Source organism: Artemia franciscana, chromosome 8, assembly GCF_032884065.1.
Source record: "Artemia franciscana chromosome 8, ASM3288406v1, whole genome shotgun sequence".
NCBI lineage: Eukaryota > Metazoa > Arthropoda > Branchiopoda > Anostraca > Artemiidae > Artemia > Artemia franciscana.
Genome location: NC_088870.1, coordinates 35,863,845 through 35,880,808, shown reverse-complemented (window position 1 = coordinate 35,880,808; position 16,964 = coordinate 35,863,845). Strand labels below are relative to the sequence as shown.

Sequence of the window (16,964 nt, the reverse complement as noted above, 5' to 3'; positions counted from 1 at the left end):
GAGAAGTGGAGTAAGTACACTTGCTCATCAGAACAAAGGATAAACAACCACTTAAAAGTAAATTCTCATATAGCAACATGGAAACTCAATGAAAATTTAGTTTAAACAAGTTCTAAAAAGCGGCAACATGAGAAGAGATACACCACCTAGTAAAAACAGAATGTCAAAAACGGAAACAGCTCTTTTTTGTTTTGTAGGTGCTCTTCTTCAGAGTTTTGGTTACTTTTGGGTCGAGTTACCTACAGCCCATTACCACAAACTGTTTCGTCAATCTTCCAACACAGATATTAGGTAGTAGAGTAAGAAATAAAGACCAAGTGGTTGTAAAAAAAAAACTGAAAATAATATAAAACTTTACAAAAACAATCTGGAAATAATAACTTTACTTTTGGCTAAAATATACATTTTGTCATGAATCATGTTTTGGTGTCGCACCCGTTTTAATCAGCTACTCCCCAAATTTGAATATAATTTATATATAGTCCTGTGGTGGCGAAGGGGGGTTTGACCTTAGCTTGGTAATACGAGACCCAGAGATCGAATCATGCTGCAGGAATGCACTGCAGGGCCGACGCAGAGACCTTAGTAGTCAAGGAGCGTCGTTAATCCGATACAATACAATATAATTTATAGCTTAATTTTATCTCATTAAGAGGGGAAAAGTTAGATTCAGGAAAAGTTTTAAAAGACAAATCTAATCCTACCACAATTTTTTAATTCTATTGTTATTATCTTAGGATTAGCCTTCATACAGGGTTAATAATTGCTCAAGCATTAGAAGTTGTGGAGTTACGATTAGGAAATTAAAAAAAAAAATCCAATACCCTAATTTGAGCATAATATCTATACTGTAAAATTTCATTCACTTATTCTATATAAAATTTCATTCACTTATACTTTCCTAGACTGTAAAAAGATCATAGACTGCAGTTAAACCGATCAATCAAGCATGGACGCCTGCCGAAAATATTGCAGGGTGGAGGGTACCAGAGCAGCAATGGTGAGGGAAGAGGGGAACACATTTGAAGATAAGATACACTTATATGCAAAATATAATTCTTAAGGAAAAAATAAAAGTACTCAATTTTTACATACCAAATGAAACAAAATTCAACAACTACCACACATTCAATTAATATGTATTTAAAATTAATATATTATGCCCATAACCTAGAGTAATAGAAAATAAGACTCAAACTTAATTGCAGAAAATGAGCGAAAAAGGTATCATATTAAAGGGTCCATTCAAAATCTGAGTAATACAACCGTTATATTTTGAAAGAGCATAAAAAAGGTCTCGATCCCACACTCCCTCTCTGCACAGGTACCATGCTTTCCTTTTTTCCTTTTAGAATAACGTTTTAATTTAACTCTCTTATATTGTCAGATCATAGGAAGTTAGATAGAATAGCAAAAGAAAACAAAATTTAAACTCATGATCCAGCTGTCTAAAATAACCCTCTTTGCATTGATGCCCAGAATTACACTGAATGTAAACATGTTCAAATGAAATCCTTTACCAAACGTCACAAGAGAATCTTTGATGAAATATATAGTCTTGTAAACATTATGCTTTTACTACCATAGCAAGAAGGGTCAGTAATTCATATTTTCGATGTAACACCTGAAACTAGGCATTCTTCTCTTAGACCACACTGCCGTTCTATGACAAACAAATAAATTTTCATAATTGCCAACGAATTGTTAAGTTTATAGTTGTTCACTTGGATGGGCTCATTTCCCCATTTATACGATGTATGTTTCGAACACCTGAAACTAGGTATTCTTCTCTTATACCACACTGCAGTTCTATGACAAACAAATAAATTTTCATAATTGCCAACGAATTGTTAAGTTTATAGTTGTTCACTTGGATGGGCTCATTTCCCCATTTATACGATGTATGTTTCGAACACCTGAAACTAGGTATTCTTCTCTTATACCACACTGCAGTTCTATGACAAACAAATAAATTTTCATAATTGCCAACGAATTGTTAAGTTTATAGTTGTTCACTTGGATGGTCTCATTTCCCCATTTATACGATGTATGTTTCGAACACCTGAAACTAGGTATTCTTCTCTTATACCACACTGCAGTTCTATGACAAACAAATAAATTTTCATAATTGCCAACGAATTGTTAAGTTTATAGTTGTTCACTTGGATGGTCTCATTTCCCCATTTATACGACGAGAGGTTTGAACACGTGAAACTAGGTATTCTTCTCTTATACCACACTGCAGTTCTATGACAAACAAATAAATTCTCATAATTGCCAACGAATTGTTAAGTTTATAGTTGTTCACTTGGATGGTCTCATTTCCCCATATATACTATGTGTTTTTGACATAGCACATGAATAGGCTATAGGTATTCTTCTCTTAGACCACAGTGCCGTTCTATGACAAACAAATAAATTTTCATTTATGTTTTTTCACAAATTTTCATAATTGGTTTGTAACATTTTGATGACTTTGATTAACTATGCAATGGGTCATAATAGCCGAGCATTTAGTTACTTTCAGTCATTAAGACCGTCTTCAAAAGGATCTACTGGTAAATCTACCTGCCCTCCTTCAGACTCAGATTCAGATGACTGTGCTTTTTTAGAACCCCCTCCTCCCCCAAAGTCCCAGATACAGCACTGAGGATTATATATCAATTTATACCTCCAATCTCACCTCTTCCTAATTGGTGAACTAATTCTATATTTAACTGAAGACTGTTTCAAAACAACTGCTGAAAGACAAAGACCGTTAAAATAGAAATAGAATTTCTTAAATACACTGTAGTCAGTAACAACACATTCGCTAGCAATTGTTGGGTGAAAAACAGGCAAAATCTCACTGGAACTTTAAATTTTCAATTGACTGATCCTCCTCCAAAATTTATTCGACCACCCCTTCCACATGAAAAGACTCTGGGAAAAAATGAACAAATATTAATATTTTGAATCCTTATGGGTCTTTACTATAGTCAATGCTATACAATTGCCTCAGGCTTAAACAGGAGAGTAGAAATTTCAATTTCCCTTCTAATGAAGATCCGGAATTATCTAGGGGGGAAATAGGAGGGATTTCGATTGTAAAGGGGGAATTTTTCACGAGGGTGTTTTACAGAGGGGAGGGTGATCGCAAGCTATCGAAGAACGACGGCATGAACACGAGATTTTTCCAGGATGTGAAAATTAAAATAAAAACGAGGATATTATTTCTGCTGTGGCCCTCCGCCTCATTGAAAATCCCGATCATTTAGTTCTTTGTGAAGAGGCAACATTAACATCTGAAGCAAAGGGTTTCCCAGATTCTTTTAGGAAGGCAATTGAAATTAAAAAAAAAGCCATACAGATTTTGCTTTAAATAGAGACACTGGAGATATTCCAATTTACAATAACCTAACATTAATTCGAAGATTAATTCGGAGATATTATTCGAGCCACCATGAGCTCAAAAAAGTCCCTGCATATTAAAGCTTGTCTTCACTTAGATGATTCATTTATCACTATAGAAAGAAGAACAATACTTCCACCGACAATTGATATATACGAGCAGTTCATTAGAAGCTTCGGCAAACTTTACTCTCCTTAAGACATTGTTACTATCAACGAGATGTTTATCGCGTTTAGAACAGATGCCGCTTCTATATTCTACATTTCTTCAGATCCTAACAAATAAGGTATCAAAATCCAGTGCCTAGCAGACGCCCACACTTTTTATCTCGGCGATGCATTCATATACTCTGGGAAAAAGACTAAGTTGCCTGGATCCAATTATGTTTCAGAACCAACTAGAACAGCTCTTGCTTTGACGAGGGCTATTTTTGCCTCAGACAGAAGTGTCATGGCTGACAAGTGGTATACTTCTATTTAGCTCGTGGATGAGGTTCTAAAACAGAAGCTGACGCACGTAAGTGCTGTAAGAAAAACAAGCGAGAAATACATGTCAGTTTCCTGCAAAAAAAAATGCAAGGAAAGAGTTCACTCTTTGGCTTCCAAAGCAATAAACAGTGCTTTTCTCACAGTATGATAAAAAAAAAATAAACAAAAAAAAACATCCAAACCATTAACATTGGGAAAAAAATGCAAACCACCATCGTGGAACTGGGAAAAAGACGATAATGCTTTATAAAATACTATCTTAATTTGTACAGATAACTACTTGGAAATGATGTACCTAGATTTATATGAAGGTACGAGAGTTGGGCACTTTAATTAGGGCACCTCTGCACAATTTTTGGGCAACAGTGAGTAATGGAATCCCAAAACACCTTGAATTTCAATAAAAATTAATCACGAGGGAGCTTCTTCCTTTTTTTTCTTTTCTTTTGTAAATCCGAAAAACTTCTCTTCATAGTTTTTACTATTCAATTATTTCTTCATTTGAATATTTAACTTAAGTATTTGTGAATATTTATTACATTTTAATGTACTAAGGAATCTTAGACAAACAAAACAATAAAATTCCATAGACATAGACACAAAACAATAAAAACACATAGACAGCAAAAAATGATTCATTATAAGAATAACTTCAAGGAGAAGCAAGGAAGGCTAAGACCCTCCCATCATCCCGATTGGAAAAAGGAAGACAATAAAAAAATTAATTTGGAGACCAATTCCCTTGGTATTTACCTGACTCTTGTCCTCGTATCTGAATAAAACCAGGTAACTTTCATTTTAATGGAGAAAATACTTCCTGTTAATCTATTATAAATGCACTAATTCATTATTATGACACGTATACCTTAGACAATTAAATTATTATCATGACACTTGTTCCCTAGAAAAGTGCCCCCGCCCCAAAGACAAAAATTTTGGGCTTCGTCCTCGATTTCTTACCTTAGGTATAAACGTTCTTGCAAAAACACCTTCTGAAGTTGCGTAACAAATTGCAAAAGCCATGTCCTTTTTTGCCATCTCCTTTGTAACTATGTCTGGTCGGACTTCGACACGTTTAAAGTGTCTGAAAGCCTCTGGCACTTCAAGAGACACAACTAAAAAAGCTAGTCCATTTCTTCTAGCAGCTACAGCTTTTTCTTCGATTTGCGCCTTAAGAACAGAATTCAAAATGGTTTGAGGTTGTCCCTTTACCTACAAAAGAAAACAAATAATCACCTATAAAAGATATCATTCTCTTATTATAATGAGTCTGATTGATACAGGATAGAAAAAATACAACAATTAAACACAATGAATATCTACAGCTTGAACTACAGTAGAATTACAGAAGTTGAAATTGCCAAAAACTAAGGCATTGATATTTTATCTAACTAGGCTCAAAAACTTCTGCGTCAAAAAGTTCCAAATGACTAAATGAAAACTTTTTTTTTACGCCTGCCCAATAAGAACAACCAGATGAAAGTATAAGTATCAAGCAGTTCGTGGTAACGAACTGTGTTAAGGAGCGACCCGGCTCAATAGTAAATAAAACTCTAAAAACGGATTTTTGATACGAATAGATACATCAAAAGAATCAGATTCTTATACTGATTTTGAATATATATGTTTTATCAAATTTAATCTTACTCATCAAAAGTTACGAGCCTGAGAAAATTTGCATTGTTTTAGAAAATACGGGGATACACCCCCTATAAATCACAGGATCTTAAAGAAAATCACACCATAGCATTCAGCGTATCAGAGAACCCTACTGTAGAAGTTTCAAGCTCCTATTTACAAAAATATGGAGCTTAGTATTTTTTGCCAGAAGACCGATCACGGTTGTGTGTTTATTTGTTTGTTTGTTTGATTTTGTTTTGTTTTTTCAGGGGTGATCATATCGATCAAGTAGTCCAAAAATGTTGCAAGAGGACTCATTCTAACGGAAATTAAAAGTTCTAGTGCCCTTTTTAAGGGGCCGAAACTTGGAGGGCACCTAGGCCCCCTCCAACACTCATTTTTTCCCAAAGTCAACGGATAAAAATTTTGAGATAGTCATTTTGTTCAGCATAGTCGAAAACCTTATTAACTATGTCTTCGAGGCTGACTTACTCCCTCACAGTCCCCGAGAGAGGGGCTGCAAGTTACAAACATTGACCCGTGTTTACATACAGTAATGGTTATTGGGAAGTGTACAGACCTATTCAGGGATATTTTTCGGTTGGGGAAGGGTGAGGGGGGCTACGTGGGAGGATTTTTCCTTGGAGGAATTTGTCATGGGAGAAGAGAAATTCCATGAAGGGGGCACAGGATTTTCTAGCATTATTTAAAAAAAAAACAATGAAAAAGTTTTTTTTCAAATGAAAGGAAGGACCAGCATTAAAACTTAAGACGAACAGAGATTATTTCGCATATGGGGGGTTAATCTCCTCCTAAATACCTCGCTCTTTACGCTAAAGATTTTTTAGTAATTTCAACTATTTATTCTACAGCCTTTGTGATTCAGGGGTCATTTTTAAAGAACTGGGACAAAATTAAAGCTTTAGTGTAAAGAGCAAGGTATTAACGAAGTGGCAAACCCCCTCATATACATAATAAAAATATAGAATATAGAAGTTCGTTACGTAAGTTAATTTGTAAGTTACGTATATTTTTTACTAATAAAAACGTTCGTAAAAAATTAAAAATTCTAGCAGCCTTTTTAAGTTACCAAAAAATTGGAGAGCAACTAGGCCACCTCCCCCACCCTTTTTCTCGAAATCGTCTGATCAAAACTAAGAGAAAGCCATTTAGCAAAAAAAATAATACTCAAACTTTAGAGCAAAGAGCGGGGTGTTGAGGAGGGAAAAACCCCTTTCACACACCGAGTAATTTCTGTTTATTTTAAGTTTTAATGTCGCTCCTTACTTGCAGTAAAAAAAACTTGCTTTTTTAAATTTAATTTTCAATAAGAAGCAACCGGATAAGGCTAACAAAAGTGCGGCAGTTATTTTGGACCAATATCCACCAAGTCACCAAAGTCATACCTAAAGGTCATATCTGACATCTTCACACCTCTAATATAATTGTAAAAGAACTTTTGCTAAGCTGGACTCAAATGGAGGATCAGCAGGGCAATTCAGGTCAGTAGGATCAAATTAAGAGTGAACGCATGTTGTTTTGTTGACCCCCTTTTTTTTCTTGAGACCAGCTGAGCAGACAGTTTTTGGCGATTTTGCTAGATAACCGAAAATGGCATCTTTAGACATGTGAAATGTCATTAGAATATTTCTGTAGTAAATCAGCGATACTTGAAACTTCTAGGAAATCAGAGAAACTTGGAAGTGTCAAAAATTAGGTAAAATTAAAAAAAAAAAAGACGAAAACCAAAAATTAGACTAAAATTTTTGCAGCATATTAAACATTTTCTTTTTCTTGCCAGAGAGAGCCATAAAAAAAGTGTAAAGTTAACAAGAAGCATAAAAGTGAAAGGAATAGCGGGCATTTTGTACTGATGTTGATGAAATGTCCTCAGTGCCCTAGGTAAAGAAAAGAAAAGAAACATTAACCTGCAAAACAGAATATCCCACAAAGTTAAAAAAACGAAATTAAAAAAAATAAATAATATAAACTTCCAGACTTTACAGCTAAAGTAATACCCAATTGAGTCACCACCTAAAACCACCGGCTGAAGTCTCTTGCTCTTAAAGATTATTTACATGTAGTCAAAATGTATATACCGTAACACTACAATTTACAAACAATTTAACACATTTTAAATTAGAATAAGAGTGGTCTTTTCAGAGTCGGTACATATGCAAATAATTGCATTTACAGATGTGTCTTGTCAAGCCCTCAGGTCCGCTTCGCCCTTTGCTTCTAATTTGTCAAACAGTATTTAAAATGACAGCGAATGTGGCATCAAATTTTGTAACGGTGTCACCAAATGTGGTGCCAAATTGGCGATTTGAAATTATTTGGTATGCTATTTTAAAATAAAAATGTAGTAATTTTAAAATTTCTGGATATCAAAATATGTTTTTCATATTAGGAAACGCATAAATAATAAGGATCATTTATAACAAGGAAAAATAACAAGGAAATAATAAATAACTAACAATAAATAATAAATAACAAATAAATAAATAACAAGGAAAGTAGTTATGTCATTACCCGATACACACTCATTTCTGTTTAAATTGCTTACACTTAAGAATCTGTCTTACCAACTCTACAGGTTCACTTTATCCTTTCCTGCCGCTTTGGCGAACAGCATTCAAAAGTACCAGTAAATATTGCATCATATGAGCTTTAGATTTTGGAGACCTTAAACCATTTGGAACGTAATGTGGTACAAAATGTTAGCACTAAATTTGGTGCAAAATTGACGATTGAAATTATTTGGTATCCTATTTTTAAATAAAAATGTAGTAATTCTATAAATTTTAAACATCAAAATACTCTTTCGTATAAGAAAACCCATAAGTAACAAGAAAAAACTTAGATATATTAGTTTTTCATCATTCGATACACATTCATTTCTTTTTAAGTTGTTTGCAATTACGAATGTGTCAAGCCAAGCCCACAGGTCCCCTTTATTCTTTCCAGCCAGTTTGGCGAACAACATTTCAAATACCAATAAATGTTGCATCATATGAGGTTCAGATTCCGGACACTCTAAATCATTTGGCAGGCTATTTTAACAGTCAAAATTCGACACTTACACAAATACCTAGAGACTGGACTGTTCAACAATGTGATGGGCCTTGAACTTTAGAGGACGACAACTCTAAAGCAATTATTTTATTTTAAAATTCTTTAATTCCTTTTAATCCTTTATCTTTTTTCTTTTTCCTTATATTACTTTATCTTTTTATTCCTTTTATTCCTAATCTTTAATTCCTTTTTTCCTCTTTTTGGATGGATTTAAGTGAGTTATTTTTTTTCACATGTGTTTAATTATTTTGTTTTAAAAGCAATCTTTAATCCCTTGTTTTCCTCTTTTTAGGCTTTAATGATGGCTTTAATTTAGTAAGTTTTTTCACATGTGTTTAATTATTTGGTTTTAAAATCATTCTTTAATTCCTTTTTTCCTCTTTTTGGATGGCTTTAATTTAGTAAGTTTTTTCACATTTGTTTAATTATTTTGTTTTAAAATCAATCTTTAATTTTTTTTTTCCTCTTTTTGAATGGTTTTAATTCAGTAGATTTTTTTTTCACATGTGTTTTTACAGCTCTACTTGTGAATATTCAGAATTGCTGAGGTGAAGTTGGGTAATTATATACGTAATTCAAATTACGTATCATTACGTATCCCTTCAAATTATATATATTTTTGTTTTGTCGTTCATTTTATGCTGGAACTTCTTGTTTTTTTTTAGATGTTTTTGTCTTATTCTAGAGAATATAGACCAGAAAACGTATTTTCTGACATTTTCAGACCCAGCTGCCTCCCCAGCCCCAAAATTTTGATTGTGTGCATCTATGATTTCTCATAGTTATATAATGCCACAAGAAACATATCCTAAAACATAGGGGAAGGAGTAATTTCATCTGTGCACCCCCCTCCCCCTAATATGTTTACAGACACCAAAATTTTTGTAACTAATTTTTGTTTCCATATAAACTAAATTGAATACAATAGCTTTTCAGTCACCAAGCTTAATTAAAGTTTGGCAAACCGAAATTTGTTTTAAAATAGGGATGAATGCAAGGGATTTAAAAGAGCTATGCCGGTAAGAGTTAACTCTCTTTGAATTGGGAAAGCAGGAAATACTTTGAAATGATTCATCAGAGTATTCAATCCAAATGAGTAGGAATGGTCACGAAGATCTAAGAACCCTCTTGGCTGTTTGCAAAGAATTGAAGCAGTTGAGGCTTTAGCTGTTTGGAGACTATGATGCACAGGATAGGTTTACCAAAAATATATAACGCACCAAGGATTTCGGGATTAAAAAACAAAGGTCAGATTCTTTGGATACCGAAGAAAACAGGGATATATTTTATAGAGCTTGCTATTTTTTTATAGTGTTACTTTTATTTTGATCCGTGATGTTATTTTACATTTAGGGTTGAGCTTAAATTATGTTTCTTTTTCTTTTTTTTTTATACATTTCAAGCTTATCTGGAGAATTTCAGAAGTTAGAGACTGTCTTCATTTTTCTATTTATTTCAGAAGTTAGACACTGTCTTCATTTTTTTTTTTTTTCATTTATTTCAGAAGTTAGACACTGTCTTCATTTTTTTTCATTTATTTCAGAAGTTAGACAGAGTCCTCATTTTTTTCATTTATTTCAGAAGTTAGACACTGTCTTCATTTTTTTTTTTCATTTATTTCAGAAGTTAGACACTGTTTTCATTTTTTTTCATTTATTTCAGAAGTTAGACAGAGTCCTCATTTTTTTCATTTATTTCAGAAGTTAGACACTGTCTTCATTTTTTTTTTTTTTTTTTTCATTTATTACAGAAGTTAGACACTGTCTTCATTTTTTTTCATTTATTTCAGAAGTTAGACACTGTCTTCATTTTTTTCATTTATTTCAGAAGTTAGACACTGTCTTCATTTTTTTCATTTATTTCAGAAGTTAGACACTGTCTTCATTTTTTTCATTTATTTCAGAAGTTAGACACTGTCTTCATTTTTTTCATTTATTTCAGAAGTTAGACACTGCCTTCATTTTTTTTATTTATTTCAGAAGTTAGACAGAGTCCTCATTTTTTTCATTTATTTCAGAAGTTAGACACTGTCTTCATTTTTTTCATTTATTTCAGAAGTTAGACACTGTCTTCATTTTTTTCATTTATTTCAGAAATTAGACACTGTCTTCATTTTTTTTATTTATTTCAGAAGTTAGACAGAGTCCTCATTTTTTTCATTTATTTCAGAAGTTAGACACTGTCTTCATTTTTTTTTTTTTCATTTATTTCAGAAGTTAGACACTGTCTTCATTTTTTTTCATTTATTTCAGAAGTTAGACACTGTCTTCATTTTTTTCATTTATTTCAGAAGTAAGACACTGTCTTCATTTTTTTTATTTATTTCAGAAGTTAGACAGAGTCTTCATTTTTTTCATTTATTTCAGAATTTAGACACTGTCTTCATTTATTTCAGAAGTTAGACACTGTCTTCACTTTTTTATTTCGTCACATTCGACGAAAAATTTCGGCTTCCTAGATATAACAATTACAAAGCGTTCAAATCGCAGAGCAAATCAGAAAAAAAAACTAACATTAAAGACAAAAGCATCTTTTACTAGAACGCAAATGACATAGAATATCCTAGACGTATGTTCCAAAATTTACTTACGGGGAGGGGAATTAAACCACTCAAAAGAACACGAAAATGTATATTACTTCTGTAGGCAATTCCAGGGAATGCTAAAAAAGCTTGAAGGGGTTGAATAATCCTTGTGGGAAGTGGGAAAAGGGCTGGCTTTAGGCACATGCATGAAACTTGAGATTTCTATTCCCATAATCGTTAATTGAAATTAGATGCATCTATCTTAGCAAAGATGGTTCCTGCTTTTAAAAAGTTTTTATATTCACCTTTAATTTTGCAATAAATTTGTAATTTATTACAAAATTTAGTTTTTAATGTAATTTATTTTTAATTTAGTTAACTATTATCTTAAAATACTGTTCATTTTGTGATTCTAAACAGCAATAGAACGATCAACAGTAATCAATAGACTTTCCTAAGTTTCTCTACCAGAAACAGAATCGGAAGATCGACTCTACTATCAAGTTTCGTTTTTGACAAATTAAGAAAACGAACAGTATCATAAGTGTCCATATATTACGCAAATTTACTAAAAAATTGGACTTTTATCCAATCTTTGATTAAAGTTATCTAAAAAAAAAATTATTCATCGATATACAATTGCATATTAAAGATACGGGGTTTTTTAAGGAGCCTTTCAGGGATTCAATATGCTTATTGCAATTAATTTATGTTATTAAGTGATGTATTGTAGTGAAATATGCTAATTTTTTTACTGCATAAATAGTAATTTTACTTTTCAATGAATTAAGTGGAAGAAAATAACGACTTAATCGTTTATTTTCGATTTATTCATGGATATCTCAAGCTGACTTATAATTTGAGTCTACAGTTTCTATGATAGAGTAACACTTACTACATAGTTTAAGAAAAATCTAACTTCGCAACTACTAACGAAAGTAAAATAATGCCTAATTTACTCAATTAGGGGAAGAAAATAACAAATAAATTATTTAGCTTGAATTTATTTATGGATATCTCAAGCTGACTTGTAATTTGAATATACAATTTTTTTTATAGAGTAACACTTTCTACATAGTTTAAGAAAAATGCTTAATTTATTAAATATGTTTTATTTTAAAATAGGCATTGAAATTTCTTGTTTTTTATTCTTTAGAAACACATAACAGAAGACAAGAAGGCAGAACTTAAGACAAGAGGATAAGACCAGTTAGTCAAAACCCAAGAAACAAGGTACTACAACAAGAAAATTTGGGAAAAACTGGAAAGATCTGAATATTTCTTCGAAGGTCTAGACTCAAAAGACCTGTAGATAAATGTGTCTGTATACCATATAAGAAAAGGATATCATACATTGCAAACCTTCTTATAAAACAAAAGACTGCACGCAGGGGACAGCAAAGAAAAAAGGAGAAATGAAAATAAACTGCCATAGTAAACAAACAGAACCTTCACCAAAATAAATTATAAATAATAACATGATTATATTTACATTACATACAAACCCTGAACTCTCAATTATTTCCCACGAACTAGCAGAAGGTACCAAGGATGGTTCATTATACTTCAAAATAGTGCTTTATTTAATGAGATTACACATTCCTCGTAGTTAGCAACGTAAAATCTTAATTTCTATTTTTAACCTTTATATAAATATTAATCTTTGTATTTATTTAAAATATTTATCTTCACGCAATATCTGCTAGAACTATTTCAACTATTTCAATAATAGCTTTATTTTATACATCTGGTGTGTGTCTTTGGTTTTTTTTAGTACGACTTGAGTTTTTTTTTGCTGGTTATTTTTAAAACAGCTTACAAAGAGACAAAAGTCAGAAATGTTTGCCTTAACTTAGTTGAACTAAAAAAAAAAAAAAGCTCTTGCTTTACGTTCTCAAATTTATTGCCACAAGATGAATAAACCAAAAATGAATTACCTTTCTAAAGCATTTATCGATTTCACTTTCAAAATGTCTTCTTTTCACTAAAGATAACTTGGTATTCAACAACTCATTTTTCAAAACTGCAATATCATCCTGCACAACTAGCAAATTCGATAGCATTTCTTCAATTGTCTCAAAATTATTTGATACTTTGCTTTTAAGGATTTTCAAGTTCTTGTCAATGTAGATGGCATTGGCTTCTGCTTCTAAACCCTGATCCCTTGTTACAGCTCTTGCAAGCTTTGCTCCAGAGCCCAAACTTCTCAAATCTGTGATGACGAATTTAATCAGATCTTCTGTATTTAAAACATGGGTACCACAACATAACTCCTTTGACAAATTCTCCCCAATCTAAAAAATAGAAAAAAAAATCAATAACAAACAGTATTTGAAGAACAATACATTACAGTGTGAGGATAATGTGATGATAACATAAATAGACGTATTTTTTAATATGAATTATTAACAAAAAACTTATCATAAACACATCCACTCCAAATATCACAGCATGATATAGAGTAGGGATGACCAAACAAATCCACAAAAAAAAAAAAAAAATCAACAGAAGCGTTTTCAAAACAAAACACAACTACAACATCATATAGGGTATAGGGTATGCAGAGATTTACGGTAGCAAAGGCAGCATACTTAGAGGCGTTGAGACAGAATAGTAAAACAGGGTGGCCGGCGGAGATTAAGGACATCTTAGATAAGTGTGGATTAGGGGAATGGTGGAATGAAGGAAAGGGGATTATGGGTATGGAGGAAATAGTAATAAGGGAGGTACAAGAGAGATTGAAGAATCAAGAAATACAGATATGGTGGGCAAGTCTGGATCGTTCAGGGTCGTTAAAATTGTATAAACAGATAAAGAGGAGTTGGGGGGAGGAGGTATTTTGGAAGGTTGGGTTAAGTAGAGAGGATTTGAAGGCGTATTTGGATTGGAGGGGAAATGGATTTTTGATTGGGGAGAAAAGAAAGTATCAAGGGAGAAAAGGGGAGAAGGTAGAACCTATTGCTTGTCCTATGTGCGGATCTCAGGATGAAAGTTTAATACATTTTGTGTGTGAATGTGTCGAATTGAATGATTGGAGGCGTGAGATGTATGATAAAGAAAAATTGAATGAGATATGGATGGTAGATAGAATGAATGATACAAATTTCCTGAGTATTAAAAGGATAGCAAGGTTTGTCAGGATTGCAGCGGTGCATCGGGAGCGTTTTCTTTAAATAGTTTTAATTTAATGTAGTTAATTTGTTGTTTGTGTATTATGTAATTTTCCTATGGCCCACGGGCTTTTTTTCTGGAATAATTTATTATTAATTATTATTATAAGACACAATATGAATTATTATTATAAGACACAAAGACAGCGAGTCTAAATAATTTGAGGCCTAGATCTGGAGAATTTCCTAAGCAAATTCTTTCTTCTCGCCACGTTCCCGGAATAGAATTACACTAAATTTCCTCCGTTGAATCCTAGTTGAGAGTCAACTTTTTCCCATCAAGATTGGAAGTGCTCTCTCTTTCCCGATATACGATACAAAACACAAGAATTTCTTTTTCTCTTCTTTTTTTCTCTCTCTTTCAATCGGGAAAGCGGAAGATTTATGGGACGACCAATTAAGCGTGGGGGTCCTTGGCAATATTTTTAGAATAGGTTGTTAAGAGTGAAAATATTATTAATAAAGGGGAAAAGTCCGTTATTCCTTAGTAAGAAGAAAAGTTTATATGATTAACTTATTTCGTCGTTAGATTAGGTATTTTCGCGCTGTATTCTGTTTATGTGCGTGCTTGTAATTTGTACTGTTGTTTAATTTTCTTGCTTGTTTGTCATTTATTTATATTTTTGTGTGTATATGGCCCTTAGGCTTTTGAAATACACTTATCTATCTATCTATACCCTGCTACCACTAATTTAACACTTAAAATTCAACTCATTCCTTAACCCACGTCAATCAAAATAAAACACTAAATTTAATTATTTAATACCAACATAAACATTAATAACACACTAAAAGAATACACTGTAGCTCTCTTTGACCATCCCCTTTCTTCAAAGCTGATTTTCTATTATGAAATATAGTAGCAGTAACACAAAAAGCTTTGACACTTTTTTAATTTCTATGGGTTCTAATATTCTAGAGTGTTATGTATTTGAAACACAAATACCATAACACAGCCCATTTGGAAAACTATCTCCAATCTACAAAATAGAAGAGAAAGATAAATTAGAAAAAGAGGTTGGATAATAAATATTAAAATATAAGGATATGACAATAATAATATGAACAAAGTAACATCATTAATATTAATACAACACTAATGAAATATAATCTCAAATTTGATTTTCTATAATGAAATTTGGTAGCAGTAAAGCAAAAAGCATAACCACTTCCTTAATTTTTATATATTTTAGCATTCAATTAAATAAAAAAAACAAGTTTTACATCTGAAAGTAATGAAAGCCGTTAAAACTTAAAACAAGATAAATTATCCCGTATTTGAAAGGGACTGCCCCCTCCTCAATACCCCGTTCTTTACGCTAAAGTTTCTTTATTGCTTTTAAAGAGCTTCTGCTTCTAATTAAACGGTCCTAGTGTTGTAGGAGCCGTTCTTAAAGACTTCGGACAAAAAGTCTAACTTTAGCGCAAAGAGCGAAGTATTGAGGAGGGTGCTGCTTCTTTCATATATAGAATAATTTCTGTTCCATTTAAGTTTTAACTTTGTTCCTTACTTTCAGTTGAACAAACTTGTTTTTATTCAATTTCTGATCACTTTTTGATTAATACCGGGAAATCCACTTCCCTCTCCAAGGAACATCCCCCTTCCCCACAAAATTCCTCCTGAAAAAGTTCCTCCCTCGCAAAATCCTCACTTCCCCTGGGAAATTACTCCCAGACGATTCATTCCTCACTGCAAATTCCCCCAAGAAAATTTACTCTTGACGATTCCGCCTGAAAAATTCTTCTTGTCATACTTTATTTCAAAAAAACAACGGTTATTTATTTTATTTTTGATCGTTTTTTCAAGTGTGCGAGCAATCCCCTATGTGGAACACTTTTCCCGGAAATCCTCCCCTCCCTCCAATGGAAAGTTTCTCCCGCTGAAAATTCCAAATGGAGATTTCTTCTGGTGATAAATCTCTCATGGAGAAATTCTGCCAAGGGATAGCCCCCCCCCGTCTCCATGGCAAAATCATCAAGAGAATTCCAGCCCCACTGAAAATTTCCGCCCGACAATTCCTAGAGAACATATCCATATATAAAATTAATTCACCAAAGAGAAAGTGAGATCAATAAAGCAAATTTCGTATATAAATATTTGGAAATTCCCCTGTTTAAAATTTCCCTGGAAAGGTCACCCCCAAATACTCCCTCCCCCAAATAAATTATCCCTGAAGAAAATCCCCCACAGAGAAACCCTCACTGACAAATGTCTGTATACTTCCCAATAAAAAAAAAACAGGATATTATATGTAAACAATGGGCAAATTTCATAGCTTGTAGATATGCTAAAGCATTAAAATTAAAACTAACATATTTATACAGGATAAAAGAGTTACTTCTGGTTCATTCGCTAGATTTGTCTGAGAGCATACAATAACTGGGTTCATCCAAAGTCTTGAGTCATAAATTTGGGAGTGAGTCTGTGTGGGATTCCTTTATGTTCCCTATAAAAATATATTATCTTCAGAATTGTTGATTAATTGTTTAGTAGGGTGGGGGAGGGGAGACAGAGTCAAGAGATTTTTTTCCCAACGAAGTGCATTAGTAGTTGAAGTGTCCTATTTCGGGTCGTCCAAGACGCGCTAATATACATCAGGACCTATTTTGATATTAAGAGTTAATGTTTAGTTTTGTTAGTATTATATGGATATTTCAATGTTGCGTTTCTTTTTTACCTACTTGTTAATAAATAA

General features: G+C 32.7%; 1 protein-coding gene across 4 annotated transcripts in view; it reads right to left on the bottom strand.

The window, feature by feature from the left end:
• The window catches only part of LOC136030356 (alanine--tRNA ligase, cytoplasmic-like), a 99,232-nt gene that overhangs the window by 31,168 nt on the left and 51,100 nt on the right, over nt 1–16,964 (bottom strand). For 3 of the 4 annotated variants that reach the window (XM_065709274.1, XM_065709275.1, XM_065709276.1), the window contains 2 exons: nt 13,036–13,392; nt 4,840–5,091 (listed from right to left, as the gene is read on the bottom strand). In XM_065709274.1, coding sequence (XP_065565346.1) covers nt 4,840–5,091; nt 13,036–13,392 — 609 coding nt within the window. Of the gene's footprint in view, nt 1–2,077; nt 3,952–4,839; nt 5,092–13,035; nt 13,393–16,964 lie in introns of those variants that run through there. The other variant, XM_065709277.1, reaches the window with a different exon arrangement.